Below are 15,137 nucleotides of genomic sequence, written 5' to 3' on the forward strand. Positions count from 1 at the left end.
GGCGCGTGTGTGTCATTTTGGCACGTTGCGTTTGTTGCCCGCCTGTAAACCCCTCATCGTCGTATGTCTGCCCCGAGGTGTACCGACAGACGAGGTTGGGATGGGGGGTTCACAAACAGGTGGTCTTTTGCGCTTATTGCCGAGATGTTTTCGGTACCGTTCGTTAGCCCGGAGGGATATGACAAGAACTGTGAGAAAAGTGGTTTAAAGCCAAATGAGGAGAGTTTGATGGTGAGAACATGGTAAATGCAGCGGTGACAAGTAATGAGCAGTTCAACAGATTGCGACAAGTAGTTTGACAAAAGAACCAACCAGGGAAAGTGGGAAAAACTGTGGCAATGATGGTGACGAGTGCAAGAGAACAGAGAGGTATAGAGTGTCACAAGATGTGTGGTGATAGTTTGGGGATCACACTAGTACACAATACAAAACATTCCTCAAGGCACTTAATCATTATTACGTGCTTTGAAGTTGAAAGCCTGGCGATATTTACCAATGACTCCTAACTGAAACGTTGTATTTGTCTTTTTAGTGCTTTTGTTATCTGTCTTTGTTACCAAGGCAGTATAAAGAAGCAGAACTGGTATTCAAGGACCTTGAGAATATTTATTGTTTTGGGGCATTTGTGCTTCGGTTATTAATGTTTGGAAGAAATGTGACTTTCTCGTCAAAAACTACGTATGAAACTTGTGTTTTTTTGTTTTTTAACAGCGAAGCTGTTTAGCAAATCGTAATTTTTTGTGTCGGCACTTAAAAATACCAAGAAATTGCCGAGCGCGCGCCTCACGACCGCCCAGCGTCCCCTGCGCACGTTTGTTATGCCAAGTATACCCTTTTGAGAGAGATTGGCCAAAATTGCAGCGACCACCGGGCAGTAAAAAAACCAAGAAAATGCCGAGCGCTGGTCTGTGCGTGCCTCACGGCGACCTCTCAGCGACCCCCGCGCACGTTTGTCAAACCATGCATACCCGCTTATGGATATTGGCCAAGATTGGCCAAAAATAAAAAAAACACCGTTCGCCGTAATCGTGGCAATACTTGCTCGGAACGAGAAAGACACGCCATAGCGTACGCCCTTCAAAGGTGATGTCCAATGATTATCACTTCCAAAGAAAATGAAAGAAGCTCACACTTAAAAAAAGCAACAATCATGGAGTAAAAAAGAAGCATATCGGCTGCAATCGCGGATTTAAACCTTCCTGATGGTAGTGAAGGTTGCGTACAGTTTCGCTGCTTTCAAGTCTTACTCGTTAGTGTGAGCCAGGAGGTGTTTAATGTCAGGGTCTGGCCGGATCCCACGCCCCTTTGAGAATACAACGCAAGTAATTTTTGCAGGATTAAATTTAAAACCATTTTCGTCTGCCCAGCAATAAAGTTTGTTCACAGCAAGCTAGAGTTGGCGTCATTGGCGGATCCTGGGGGGGGGGGGGGGGGGGGGGGGTGGGGGGGGGGTGGTGTCTGGATGTCTTGACCCCCCTTAATTTTGGAATTTATGCCCCGAAGAAGACCCCTCAGGTCGCAGATAAAGTCTTGTTGATGATTTTTTCTCTCTTGTATTGTTGGTTTTCCAAAATTCCGGTGTATAAAAAAGGCTGCTATCCTCCTCATCCCCATCATCATCATCACTGATAGAAGCTGCCCCCTCCCCCTTTCAGAAAAGATCGGGATCCACCCCTGGTTGGCGTTCGCATACTGACGGGTAACATGAAAGCGCAAAAGGTGACGCTTTCAAGTAACACCAGACGGCAAAATGTGTAGCCCAAGGAGGGCTACACCACTGAAAGTAAGTTTCGCTGAGCCGAAAAGTTTCCAAGCGCTGCAACGAAAGACGGCGGCTGCCGTGCTGGTAGCGGAGTGAGCCACCGTTCTTGTACCACACCGGACACACAGATACGAAGGCCAAGTGTAACAGTGAGCACATCACATGGCCTCCAAAATTTCGCACGTGACGACGCGGTCGATACAAGACGACCCGCGCCGCTTTGCTGTTCTTTCGGGCGCGGCGGCGGTGCAGCGAGCGCAAGACAGGATGGCGGCCCCCCCTCCTCCTCCCCTGCCGGCGCTCCAAGAAGCAGGGCTCGTTGTTATACGGCCCCCGGCGCAGGAAGTGGGCGCCCATTGAAGAAGCGCGTTTCCTGCTCCCCGCCGCAGGAAGTCCCTCTCCTTCCGCTGCCGGCGGCACCGCGAAGGCCGTTCGCCCAGAGGGGCACCACCGTGGTCGGCCACCGAACCGCCGCCCACCGACGGCAGCGGCCCAGAAAAGGAGCGGGCTGCTCGAAACGGAGGGGACCGCCGCCGTTCGCGCCGTCTCGTGCCACGGGCGCGCCGAACTATACTCTGGACGTTCACGGTTGCGTTCGAGCTACATGCAAGCAGCGCGTGCGGAGAAGTGTTTGAGAACCGACAAAGGTCTCTGCAGAATGCGGGGAGACTTGCAGGGTTAAAGTGCGCTTTCGGATATCGGGAAACGAAAGTACTCCGAGTTTCAGCTTCGCTACACTGTGTCTCAACTTGCCACGACACAAAACACAGGGCGAAAAAAAAAAAAAAAAAAAACCCCGATTCCGGCTTGTGTTTGAGCGATTTTGAGCTGTCTTTGAGCTCGAGTTTGTTGCCATCCTCGTCTTCCTTGCGCTCATTGCTTTATTTATTTATTTTTTTTTTTCCATTATGAACCCGCACCAACTCGCCATCTCAGGGTACACTCACCTCATTTCCCACGCTTGCGGATCTGCCGCAGTCTGGCGGCAGCAGCCTTACGAGTCCGCCCCAAGACCCCGGATCAAACGATGGGCACGAAGGTGCGGGACACGAGTTTTCGAGAAAAAAAAATTGTAACCTGACGCCTCAGAGCCATTACTGTCTAATGAAGTAGGAAAAGGCCCGAAGTGCGTTGAAGCAAAGCGCCCCTACTACAGTGCGCCTGAATTTCTCCCCGTGTGGACACCGCGCCCAGCAGACTCGATTCCCCTGCGGGGGCGAGCGAGGCACGCGCACACAGCTCTCCCACGACCGAATGCGATGCCCTCCTTCGCGCCCACACCACGTCTCGTTCGCAGCCCAGCAGTGCACCGAACATGTTGCCCAGGCGATCTCTAGATTCCTCGAACAAGGGCCCACATGTGGAGGGAATTTTCTCCGCAACTTCGCAAAGCGAGGGTCTTTGAGGGGGGTTTGCGCGTCACTGCCAGCGAAGGTTGGCAGCAGAAAAGTATTTCACACAGTTGCCTGTAACAGTGCGTTAACTGGTTACATCTGAAAGCTGATAATATATATATATATATATATATATATATATATATATAGACTGAAAAGATAAAAACTCACACAGAGCGCGAAAAAAATAAGGTTAGTAGAGACAGAGACAAACGAGAAAGACTTAGAAAATAAAAATAAGTTTACTGACGTTTCAGGGAGAGGACTCCCTTTCTTCAGAGTACAAAATAAGTTCGTTTCAGAGCTATATATACAGAAAATGTAGCAAGCGCGAGGGCAAGGTAAGAGGAGGGAGAGTTTGTACAAATGGATTCATGGTTGGTGGGTAGCAAAAGAATGAAGGGAGAGCGGGAAAATTAATTACAACAAGGATAATAAGAACACACAGTCACGCGGTACGAACTTGGAAAAAAAGAGAGAGAGAAGAACCAAACACAGAGAAAAAAAAATACATAATTAAAAAATAAATAACAAGGTAATTTTCCTCCCCCGTGGCAACGGGGGTGAAAGAGGGGTCAAAACAAGATAGGCCCATGCCCGTGATTGACATGGGCAAAAGATTAGTCACGCGGAAGACGTTCCAAAGAAGATATGCACACAAAGGGCGAACATCTGCCCATTTACACCCGTTCTAGGAATCCAAGTAAGGTCATTGAAACAAGGATTCCTAGAACGGGTGTAAATGGGCAGATGTTCGCCCTTTGTGTGCATATCTTCTTTGGAACGTCTTCCGCGTGACTAATCTTTTTGCCCATGTCAATCACGGGCATGGGCCTATCTTGTTTTGACCCCTCTTTCACCCCCGTTGCCACGGGGGAGGAAAATTACCTTGTTATTTATTTTTTAATTATGTATTTTTTTTTTCTCTGTGTTTGGTTCTTCTCTCTCTCTTTTTTTCCAAGTTCGTACCGCGTGACTGTGTGTTCTTATTATCCTTGTTGTAATTAATTTTCCCGCTCTCCCTTCATTCTTTTGCTACCCACCAACCATGAATCCATTTGTACAAACTCTCCCTCCTCTTACCTTGCCCTCGCGCTTGCTACATTTTCTGTATATATAGCTCTGAAACGAACTTATTTTGTACTCTGAAGAAAGGGAGTCCTCTCCCTGAAACGTCAGTAAACTTATTTTTATTTTCTAAGTCTTTCTCGTTTGTCTCTGTCTCTACTAACCTTATATATATATATATATATATATATATATATATATATATATATATATATATATATATATATTCTGCACGCCAGTACGCACCGCTGCACTTTGTGAAAGGTTCCTCCACCGTTACATTGGTCCTTACGTTGTCATCCGACACACTTTCCCAGTCAACTATTGCATCACCCCAGTGGATACTTCCACAGATAGTAGGCGCCGTGGGAGGTATATAGTCCACGTATCCCGCTTAAAACCCTTTTAACGTCAACAGGTGTAATCCTCCCCGGCCATGCGACCGCCTTCAACCGAGCGGGAAAACGGGAGCGTAGGGATTGCCGGACATTATTATGCCCGTACGCAACATCGCCACCACCACTTGCAGTGTGGACACCAAGGGGTGCGTTTCCCGCTGTTAGTCATATATATGCACCCACCGCCATTATCATCTGTAAGTGATCATCATCATCTTCCCACTCCGACTGCTGACGAAGGACTGGGCTCGGCGATCGAATAAAGGTCTTCTTGCAAAACGCCGCCTCTCAATATACATAATGTTGCCATATGACGCACCAGAGATGACAATGAAACTCTGACGAGTTTTTCAGAAATGTCTTCAAGTCCGAAGTTGCGCAACCGGTAGACCTTTCTATTTTACATTCCGAAATAGTGAGGCAGGACCCAGCTAAGCGCAGTCGTTTAATTGAAACCTTTCAAATGCAAACACACAGTGCAACACGCTATGGAGATCCGCCGAAACGTGCCTTGCAGTACAGTGCGCAACACGTCTATAACGCTGAGTTCGACTTCAACCTGTTACCTCTGAAAACTGTGGACACAAACTTTTTACACAAAACGCCGAGGACAATACTTGTGGGCAAAAATTGAGAACGTCGCAGTAGTTTACTTTAGTACATTCTTTTACGGCAAGGCAGGAAGTACGAAAGCTGTGTTATAAACAAGTGTGTTGCCTTGTGTACATTCATTTGCCTCAAGCTTCGCAACATGGCCGACCACTTATACGCCTTTGTGAAGATCACTGCAGTTTACTGAGCGAGAGCCTCGCGCGGGCTCGTAGCCTGCTCTGCGTTTTCTTTCCCCATTAAGTGTATCTTCATCTCTTCGGTAGGACTAGAGACCGGCCATTTTCCAGTTTTTTTTGTAAGCAACCCCCCCCCCAGCAGCCCTGACACCTCTCGACCCCACGTACAACTCCATCCTCTCCCATTACACCAACTCCCGATGGCGATATCCGCCCCCTCACCCTTCCCTCACCGCCCAACAAGCCTATATACATCCTCCGCCGACTACAGACCGAAACCTACTACAACCACATCACCCTATCCCACATTTCCCCTTCCCTCTTTCCACCCGACTGTCCACATTGCCGCATTCCTCTCAACACCTACCGCCTCGTCTTGTCCTGCCCCCAACACTCACATCCCCACCCCTCCTCTTCCCCTGAGCAGTGGGAGTCCGAGCTGACCAGCTCCGCATTACAGGGCAGCTTCTTATCAGATCCGCCACGATCTACTTGAGGCCAAGCTACCGCACAGACATGTCTTTAACATCTATAAAGAGTAGTGCCCGATTGACGCATTCCTCAACGCCCGGCCGAAACTGCCTTACCTAGAGGCTTTAAAATTTCGGGTGTGGGTTCCTATGATGGCATGTAGGCTCGCCGGGTTTTTCGCAACTACTTCCCTAAGCAAATAAAAAGGGAATATCGTGTTTTCACAAATTCCGCGTGGTTTCGGTCGCCCGTCGAAATATCGAAATTGTTTTTAGCTGCTATACGTAACCCGTACAAACGTCTATGAAGTCCCGCGGTTTCTATCCAGCCAACCCCTCTGCAACGTATATGAATTTGAGTCTAGGTTGGGTATCTTTATGGGTCCCTCAATTTCTGTTCGGCCTTTCTACATATAGAACTGGTTTTCGCTGACAAAGGCATACCTATGCAAGTGCGCAAAAACAAATTTAAGGATTTTGCCCTAAGACGCCAGTAATGGAGATCGGGATTTTTTTTCAAAATTGCGCCCTGACAGAGTGTGAACGCCTATCAGGTGATATGAGCATCCAGCCAAACTGCTGGCTTGAAATTTTTGAGTACATTCTGATAGTGCTGTAGGAGCTCAATAAAGCTGGATTTGTTTTGAAATCACACCCCCGAGAGCTGGATTGCAGGGTTTAACGCGCCGAAGCTGCACCTGGGCTGTGAGGCGCGCCGTAGTGGACGGCTCCGGATTACTTCTGACCACCTGGGGATCTTTAACGTGCGCCGAAATCTCGACACACAGGCGTTTTCACCTTCATCAGTAAAGCAGCTACCGCGGCCGGGACCGAACTTGCGTCCTTGGGCCACCCCCTAGAGAGTGAAAAGGGCTAAAATTTTGGAATTCGACATTATATGGTCGGACCGCTAAGCTAACGAACTGGTTTTTGCTGGCATGGACAATGAAATGTCTAAAAGCTGTTCTGGTGTCAGAATTTGGGATAAATTACCCGTTTTTACGGAATCGTCGATATGTGCTCATCCCGTCAATATATCCAATTGGTTTTCCTTTACATGAGCTACACCGGTAGCGATGCCGAAAACGTAGCTCAGGATTTTGTTTTAACAGACCCGTAAAAGGGCTAACAGCGGGATTCCTAGGGCTGCACCCCCAATGATGTGAGCTAGAGTAGGATGTGATGTCAGCCGAAGGGATGCACCGAGTTTTCCAATTTCAAGAGTAAGTTCCTATTATGGCATACCAGCCTAACAGGGACCACTGTTAAACCGGCAAAAAAATGGTCGCGCATCTGCCCGCGTCGTTGCAAATGTCGTCGAAAGACGACAGCCTTCTGCCGCCGCTGCCACGTAAATGCCTCCCCTCTTTCCCCCCATCCTTGGTCCACCCGTGATTAACACAGTGGAGGTAAATTTGCTGCCTTCAATTACATTTTCCCGCTTTCGCACTAACTGGCACCCGATCTGTTGGGACTTTTCGTTACTGTTGGGCTTGGCGCTCGAGCTCGCCCTCTTTTGTATTTTGTGGGTAAAGTCACGCTGTTAACGCGTTTTTTGTTTGCTCTCGCAGCAGCACGCCTATATACGTCTATTTTTACTTAAAAGAACACTGCTAGTAGCAGTTGTATTTATGTCTTGCTTAAAATATGCATAATGCTTTCATTTTGCTGAACAGCACTGACAGGTATGAAGTATGCCACCAAATTTAATAGTCTGTAAATGTTTTGCCCGTATAAACAATTTGTTCAAAAATATTTCAACTTTTGGCCCGGCAGCTGAATCGAGGGACATGCAGACAGATCAAAATTTTCGCGTTTAGGTAGCCCAAGGAAGACGGTAGTCGTCTTTAAAAGGTTAAAAAACTGCTTGCTTGATTGGGAGCTACAGAGCATTCGGGAAAAAGCTGGCTGTACCGCAAGCGTATTCTGTTTATATTCATCAACGCCTGTCCTACACAACTGAGATATTGGTGGGGTATTGGTACACTGCATAGCAGCAAAAGACTGAAATGTTGCTTTTCGAAATTCTTGGTCACGGCACAGGCTTTCATGTCAAGCTGGTTTTAGCCCGAATGTACAACACAGCAATATCTACAAGCTGGTGTAAGGGTTTTTCCAAAACAATACCAAACCTGGCGAATCTGTATTTAGGGCAAATTATGCCGTTTAAGGTTTACTCAGTATGTGGCACACGCATTATTATGCTGGCACAACAGTGCACTGCTGCCAGTCATACATACATATACATAAGGGGAAGTGCCCTAGTAATGGATTCGTCAGTGCCCAGCCGAAAATGATGCCCCTAGACACTTGAAACTTCGGCAATACATTCCTATCATGGTGTATCCAAGAAAGGTTGGATTTTGGAAAATTACTTCTTTTAGGGAGTCAAAGGCCCTCAATTGTGTCTCCGCAAATTTCTGATTGTCCAGCATGCCCGTTAAATATGAAACCGATTTTCGATGATAAACAAACACATTCAAATGTCTAAAAAACTGTTTCAGGATTTAGTCCTAGCCCCCCCCACAAAGGGGCAAATGTAGATTTGGGAGTAAATGGCACGTTTTTATACATACCTCGATATTTGTTTGGCCCGTTGATATATAGAATTGATTTAGGCTGGCAAATGTTATCTATACAAATGCACAGAAACACATTCAAGGATTTAACACAATGAAGCCTCTGAAAGGGCTAGCTGGACTTATGGCAGTTACACTCAACTCAACAAGCGGTAATGCCCACCCAAACTCCTGTACCTACACAAGGCCAGTCATGACCTAGCTTGAAATTTCAGCGGTACGTTCTTATTATTGCATAGTAGCTCGATAAGGCTGGACTGTTTAAAGAGAAATCACACGTATTGAGATGGTTTTTGCTGATATCAGTAACCCACATGAATGCCGAAAAAGCTTTGCAAGGTTCCCCCCAAACCCCTCTAACTATCTAAATGGGGCAAACATGGACTAAAGGCAAATTATGTTTTTATGGATTCCTCAATAAGTGCTCAGTCTGTTGATATATACAATTGGTTTTTGCTTACAAATGCTACCCAGTGGAACAATACCTAATGTGCCGAGTACAGTATGCTGCACAGTGGACAATCGTTCTCAGCGATGAGCAAATTTGCAGCCTCCCACAGCGCGCCATCTTCCCATTGGGGCAGTGGATACTTTGTCACACAGCCTTATTAGCCTTCTTCAGAACACACAACTCGTGGAAAAGGAGCCACATTTTTGACTCGTCAGGCACCACTCGGGTGGAGCAACTGCCGGCATCACGTGCAAGCCTAGCACCGTCGTATCCGACACCACCACCAAACGACCAACTGACTGGAAATGCCTGAAACAAGTATCAGGATTTTGTACCAGCGAACCCATAAAAGAGTGAACAGGCTTTTCAAAACTATAAATCTAGTGAATTGTAAATTGCTGAAATCTATTATCAACACCCAGCCTAAAGGGGCTGACCTGGAGACCTGAAATTTTGGAGGTACATTCCCATCACCACCTAAGAACTCAATAAAGCTCAAATTTTTAAATGTTACCTTTAAGCTGTGGAAAGGTTAAAATGTTTCATTCGAAAATTCTTGATTATCCCGCAGGCCCATCCAAGTATAAAACTGATTAATTGAGTGCAGGGTTTAACGCGCCGACACAAACCAGGCGATGAGGTGCGCTGTAGTGGAGGGCTACGGAATAATTTTGACCACCTGGGGACCTTTAATTTAGCTCATGTATGAACGCTTATCAATGCCTACAAAGTAATTCCAGGATTTCTCCTAATTAACACCCAATGGGGCAATTTGAATTTGGGGAAAAATTACGTGTTCCTAAGGGTTCCTCAATCTATCAGACCTATTGATATACGAACTTAACCAGGCGTGGCCCGGTACTAGTGTGTGTCTTCACGAGTGCATATAAATGATACCACAAAAAGCTGGACAGCTTGCTCGCTACTAGAAAGGGTGCATGACCCTAAAGTTAACAGTGAAGGCAGGGCCATCTGGCACAGGATCCAAAAAAGCCAGTACACCACAGCGACTCTCCAAGAATGTTCGAACATAAGTTAATTGCGATAAATAGCAGCGCTCACCCAACGTGTGCTCACTCACACACTGGACTTGATACATGCACAAAAAAAGGCTTTACAAAAAAAAAAAAGCTTTACTTCGCAAAGCAGCCTCAGAGGTTTGCGATGCGTGTTCCTCACCACATAATAGTGTAACTTCAATGCCTCATCTACAGCTTACCTCAATGGTCAACTTTCGTTTTGCTCAATGGGATTACATAGCACCTTTCTCGAAAAAGTGTCCACAGCACTTTACCACAGAAGAAAGCTTTTTTAAATTCTTCCTCTTTGCTGGTACATGTGGCCTCTATGGCTGCCCGAGGGAAACAATCTTTAGAGCGTTAGTGAGCTCAGCCCTCGTGTGTGGCTGGCATTAGTGCTACTGCCCGAGTAGTACTGGTGTTGAGCTTCCTGCTTCTCGGCAATTAGTTGAATAAAAAATCGAAAAACAACTAAATGCTCTAAAACAAACATTGATGCATTTTTTTGATAAAAACTGGCACTTAACTTTGCCAGCAGGGAGTCTAGGCACTGGCAAATGTATGTGCAACATCCAGACGACAAACAGCACCAGGGGAACTATAATAACGAGGCGGCAAAATGTAGACATACAGCCTCAATGTTCAGAAGGTAGATAACCGTGACAAGCTAAAATGAGCTTCCAAGAGCACCAAGGCCGAAGGAGTGAGTGCAACAGTGTGCAATGCCTAGGTGAAATTGAGTCATGCAGGAAAAGTAATTCTGAAGAATACCAGTAGAAGATTGCAAATAAATATTCAATGCAACAAACAAACTTTAGCTGTAATTTAAAAAAAAACTTGAAAGCTAAATAAATGCACTTGTATGGGTGTCAAAATTACGGTTTTTCAGTTCCGGATTGGAACAAGGCACACCGCAGTGGAGCTACGGATCATTCTTGTAGTAATGAGATGATTCCTTGGCATCTGAAGCACTTCCGCAGCAGTGCCTTTAATTAATCGCTTAGTAGGGCAGCCTCATACCATGTTCGCCCGAGGTGCAACGAACTGCACACACATTTGTGCCCGGGTGACCTGCCGAGAAGCTGCTGGTCGTAACTGGGAAATTCTAGAAGAGCATTTTAAGGCAGCACTCGCAGGTAAGTCTTTAATCACGCAGCGCCTGTCAATGCTTCAAGCTTTGCACTTAGGATCCCCACAAGACTGTTTGGTACCTAGAGTGACGGATGAAGCAATCCTGCTTCAGCCTGCAGAGAATGTTGTTAAATGAGTGCAGAAACGCTGTCCTCTAACCACACTATACATGTGTAGTCTTGTCTGAATAAGTTGGTTTACGCTTTAAAAACTGCACAGCAGCAGAAAATGTTTCAACCATGGCACAAGCTTTTTCCTGGCAGCCTGCAGGATCATGCAGTGGCACCTTGGTCACACAAATTTTGCACATTAACTGTAACTTCTTGAACTATGCCGCAATTACCACAGCCTATACTGGTGTAGCCATGCTTTTTACTGAAACTACCACTGTAGGTCTTTTCTTCAAGTAGTTCTCTGGTGCAAAGGCACATCCACGCATCTCGAGGCGGCCAGTGCAGGCATCCAAACGGCAAGGGTGACAGAGCACCTCTCCGTGTAGTCACTACGCAGTGATTAGGAAACGAGAAAAATGTGGCAAAGCAGATGCAATGCGCACTAGCAAATGCGGGCACCAAAGCTCACGCCTTTCGCACCATCCTCCACATTCGAGGAGCAACGGCCGGCGTGAAGCGACAGCACTGCCAGCAATTAAAGGAGACGCCGGTGCAGAAATAAAATAATGTAAAACAAGCTTTGTTAAATACATTTGTACAAGGGGGGCAGGTTTCCATCTCGTCGTCCACGCACGAGTTGCCTCGCTCGAGTGGCGGAGGGCCGGTGAAAGCCCCGCGCCTGGGTGGCTCACCTCCGGGAAGCAGCTACTCGCGGCGCGCGGATGGCGGCCGATGCGCGCCTCCTCGGGCGGGGAACGTGCGGTGCTGGCCGGGGCGTGGAATCTTGGGCTGCTGGACTGGGCCACTTCGATAGATGCCATATTTGGAGGAAGAGCTACGCCTACGGGGGAAGAACACGTGCGCTAAATGCACCGAAACGACGACTAAATGCTCCTCGCGCACCTCCGGGAAGACGCGGTGCCCCCAGAGTTTACCCGTAACAGAGACGACATCTGCGGCGTGCGAGGCGGCAGGGAGGGTCACTTCTTCACGCACGGGGGGCAAACGAGCGCCAGCGCAGACCGTTTGCAGCCGCCGCCGAAGGGCGCACACACACACACGCACACGCTGCCTCGCCCGCGAGGCCTAGCGGAGCAGCGAGCCGGCCTCCTCGGCGTCGCAGCGGCAGCCCGGGCGCGCGCAGGCCGCGTAGCCCAGCTCGCAGAGGCGCACGCAGCCGCGCAGGGGCCAGTAGAGGCAGAGGCAGGGCAGAAGCAGGCTAAGCAGGCCGAGGCAGGCCCAGCGCGCGCAGCGGCGGTGCGGCGCGCACGAGCACGGCTGGTCGGCGCACGACACGTCCGTGTCCAGGTCGTAGTCCTTGGCCCAGTGGTAGAAGAGCCCCTTGGCGCAGCACACGCACGAGCAGCAGTCGACCAGCGCGCCGGCCGAGCAGTGCACCTTATCGCCGCACACCCAGCGCGAGGGCAGCGGCCGCGGGCCCTGGCACGCGTCGCAGCGGCAGCGGCCGCAGCGGCCGCAGATGATCGAGTCCTCGTGGCCGCCGCCGCCGGCGGCGACCTTCTTGGCCAGCGGCTGCGCTGACACCACGGCGGCGGCATCCCTGCTCCGCAGCGGGGTCTCGATGTACTCGTTCTGGCGCCGCGCGCCGCCCGGCCGCGGCTGTCCAAGAGAGATCAGTTCGCCCGAGCGGGCCATGGCCGAGCGCTGGCGGCCCGGCCCGGGCTGGGCATGGGTCAGCCCCGGCGGCGGTATCGTCGGGCCCGCATCGCCGCCGGCCCACACACAAACACTGCTGCAGCGCTAGGCCTAACGCCGCACTCCGGCGAGGCATCCGAGAATGGTCGCCTCTCTCCCCCCACGCACGCGTGCCCTCTCTGCGCGCCGCGCGGAGCGCTGCGCCCCGTCCAATCCGGCTGCGCGGCGCGCGTGACGCGTCCGTGACGCGTGCCCCTTCAATGGGACAGCTTTGTGCGCGCCCGGAGAAGGGGTCCGCTTTTCTTCAATGAAACCTTCCCCGTGCCAGAGAAAACGCGGCGCGCGCTCGCCGCCTCACCTGCGCACGCGGACGCACAAAGGCGCACGCGTTGCTTCCGCCGAGTCCCCCTGCGGGCCGACCAGTCTGTGCAGCGTGGACACGCCTGCGCACTCGAGGAAACACCTTCTCACATGGTCACGAAAACCGCACGACTTCTGAAGCATCCAAAAAAAACTACGCCTTTATTTCAAACCGAACTAAGTTTATTAGTTTCAATGGGTAAGAATATCCGAGATGATGTTTTACGCACGATTGTCTTAGAATTGAAAGGCTCTGGCGGGACTCACGGCAAGTAATGCAAAAAAAAAGGGGGGGGAGGGGGCAGACGGAAGACTCAAGAAAGCACAGAAATGAGGCTAAGAAACGTTAGAAAGGTTTAACCGTAACCGGTCAATCACATCCGTATATGAGAGCAAGCCAAGCTGCTTTGAGCGAAGATTTTCTAGAAGGTTACACGTACACAGTGTACTACGCACGCTGTACGCATCACGGTGTCCAGCGGCGAAATAGGCGACTCGAGAGTAGCGCATGCGCATAACGCCCTACCTTGAGCCTCGCCAGTTATGCTTTTTTCTCGAGAGCGAATACCCCCTGTCATGGTATCTGCATGACTTCGTGTCTTCGTTTACGAGAAACCGGGGCTATTCGAAGGACATGAGAGAGAGAGAGAGAATGCTCTTTATTGAAAAAGCAGAGAGTTTTGCCGGTGTTTGTGATCACCTACATGCTTCTCTGCTAGGGGTCGGGGATGTAGGGAGAACAGGCCCTAGAGAGAGGTGGGCAGAAAAGAAAAAAAAGAGAGAGGAAAAAAAACGAAGAAGCAAAAAAAAAAAAAAAAAAACACTGGCGTGGTTTGGCGGGCGTGGCGGACTATTTTTTAGATTGTGTTACAGAATTTACAATTTTGAAATGTGGCCAATGTCCTCCAAATATGAAAACAAACTTTTTAGGGCCTGACGCTGCTTCGATGGGCTAGTCCATGGTCCTAAGATGGTCTTCAAAGTTACCGGCCCTTGATCTAGGCGTTCAATATCTTCAAAAAAACGGGATCTTGGTGCCAAGTAGGCCACACATTCTAATAAGATATGTTCGACGGTTTCTATGGAAGAACAGTTATCGCAGTACGGGTTGGTCGTCAGTCCGAGGCGAAAGAGGTAACTGTTGGTGTAGGCCGAGTTCAGTCGTAGACGATGATATAATGTTTCCAGCCTACGAGGGAGCTCTCTTGGAAGTTTTGATGTCAAATCAGGGTCAATCGCGTGCAAAAATACTTCATTATTGGGTTCGTTGCTGCGCCATAGCCGGTTTCTTTCACTTACTGCAAAGCGATGGGCCATGGTGGAAGCGTCTGTTTTTGCAAAGTACACTTTGCGGTATTTGCGGTGGTTAAGGCCCATACGGGCCGCTTCATCGGCTTTTTGGTTTCCAGTAATACCACTGTGGCCAGGTATCCATTGCCATTTTATAGTGTGTCCAGGAATGCAAGCGAGGTGGTGAAGGTAGGAGATATCGGCGGCTGCGGTATGGTGAGGGGAAGACCTGCTCCTCCTTGACAGAATTTGCAGAGCTGCCTTGGAGTCTGTAAAGATACTCCACTGACGCGGCTGGTGGCGTAAGACGTAAACAATCGCTTCTTTAAGGGCATATAGCTCAGCCGCTGTAGATGATGTTGGTCGCTCCAGACGAAATGAAAACATTTCACCCGTAAGTGGCACGTACATTCCAGATGAAGAGCTTTGCGGGGATGACGATCCGTCCGTAAATATGTGTATTCTAGCCGAATGCATTTTATACATGTATTCTAGCACAATATGTAGTATTTCAGTATGGGACATTGTCTTCTTGGGGCCAATTCCAGGGATGCGACATTGAATCGGCATCTACAATGCGCGTTTGATGTTTCTCTCGTATCTCCCGGCACGTTTATCAGGAACGTTCACGCTGCTTAGCTTCTTTTGGCACGTGGCA

At 49.0% G+C, this 15,137-nt stretch overlaps 1 protein-coding gene across 1 annotated transcript; it reads right to left on the minus strand.

The window, feature by feature from the left end:
- Positions 1–11,732: 11,732 nt before the first annotated feature.
- Positions 11,733–13,138, minus strand: Sty (sprouty signaling antagonist). Its single transcript, XM_077702896.1, has one exon. It carries the CDS (start codon positions 12,827–12,829, stop codon positions 12,260–12,262), a length of 570 nt encoding a protein of 189 aa, XP_077559022.1. The 5' UTR covers positions 12,830–13,138; the 3' UTR covers positions 11,733–12,259.
- Between the last annotated feature and the right edge of the window lie 1,999 nt (positions 13,139–15,137).

The sequence above is a fragment of the Haemaphysalis longicornis genome, unplaced genomic scaffold, assembly GCF_048455015.1.
Source record: "Haemaphysalis longicornis isolate Haplotype H1 unplaced genomic scaffold, Haemaphysalis longicornis Haplotype H1 scaffold_3, whole genome shotgun sequence".
Classification (NCBI taxonomy): Eukaryota; Metazoa; Arthropoda; class Arachnida; order Ixodida; family Ixodidae; genus Haemaphysalis; species Haemaphysalis longicornis.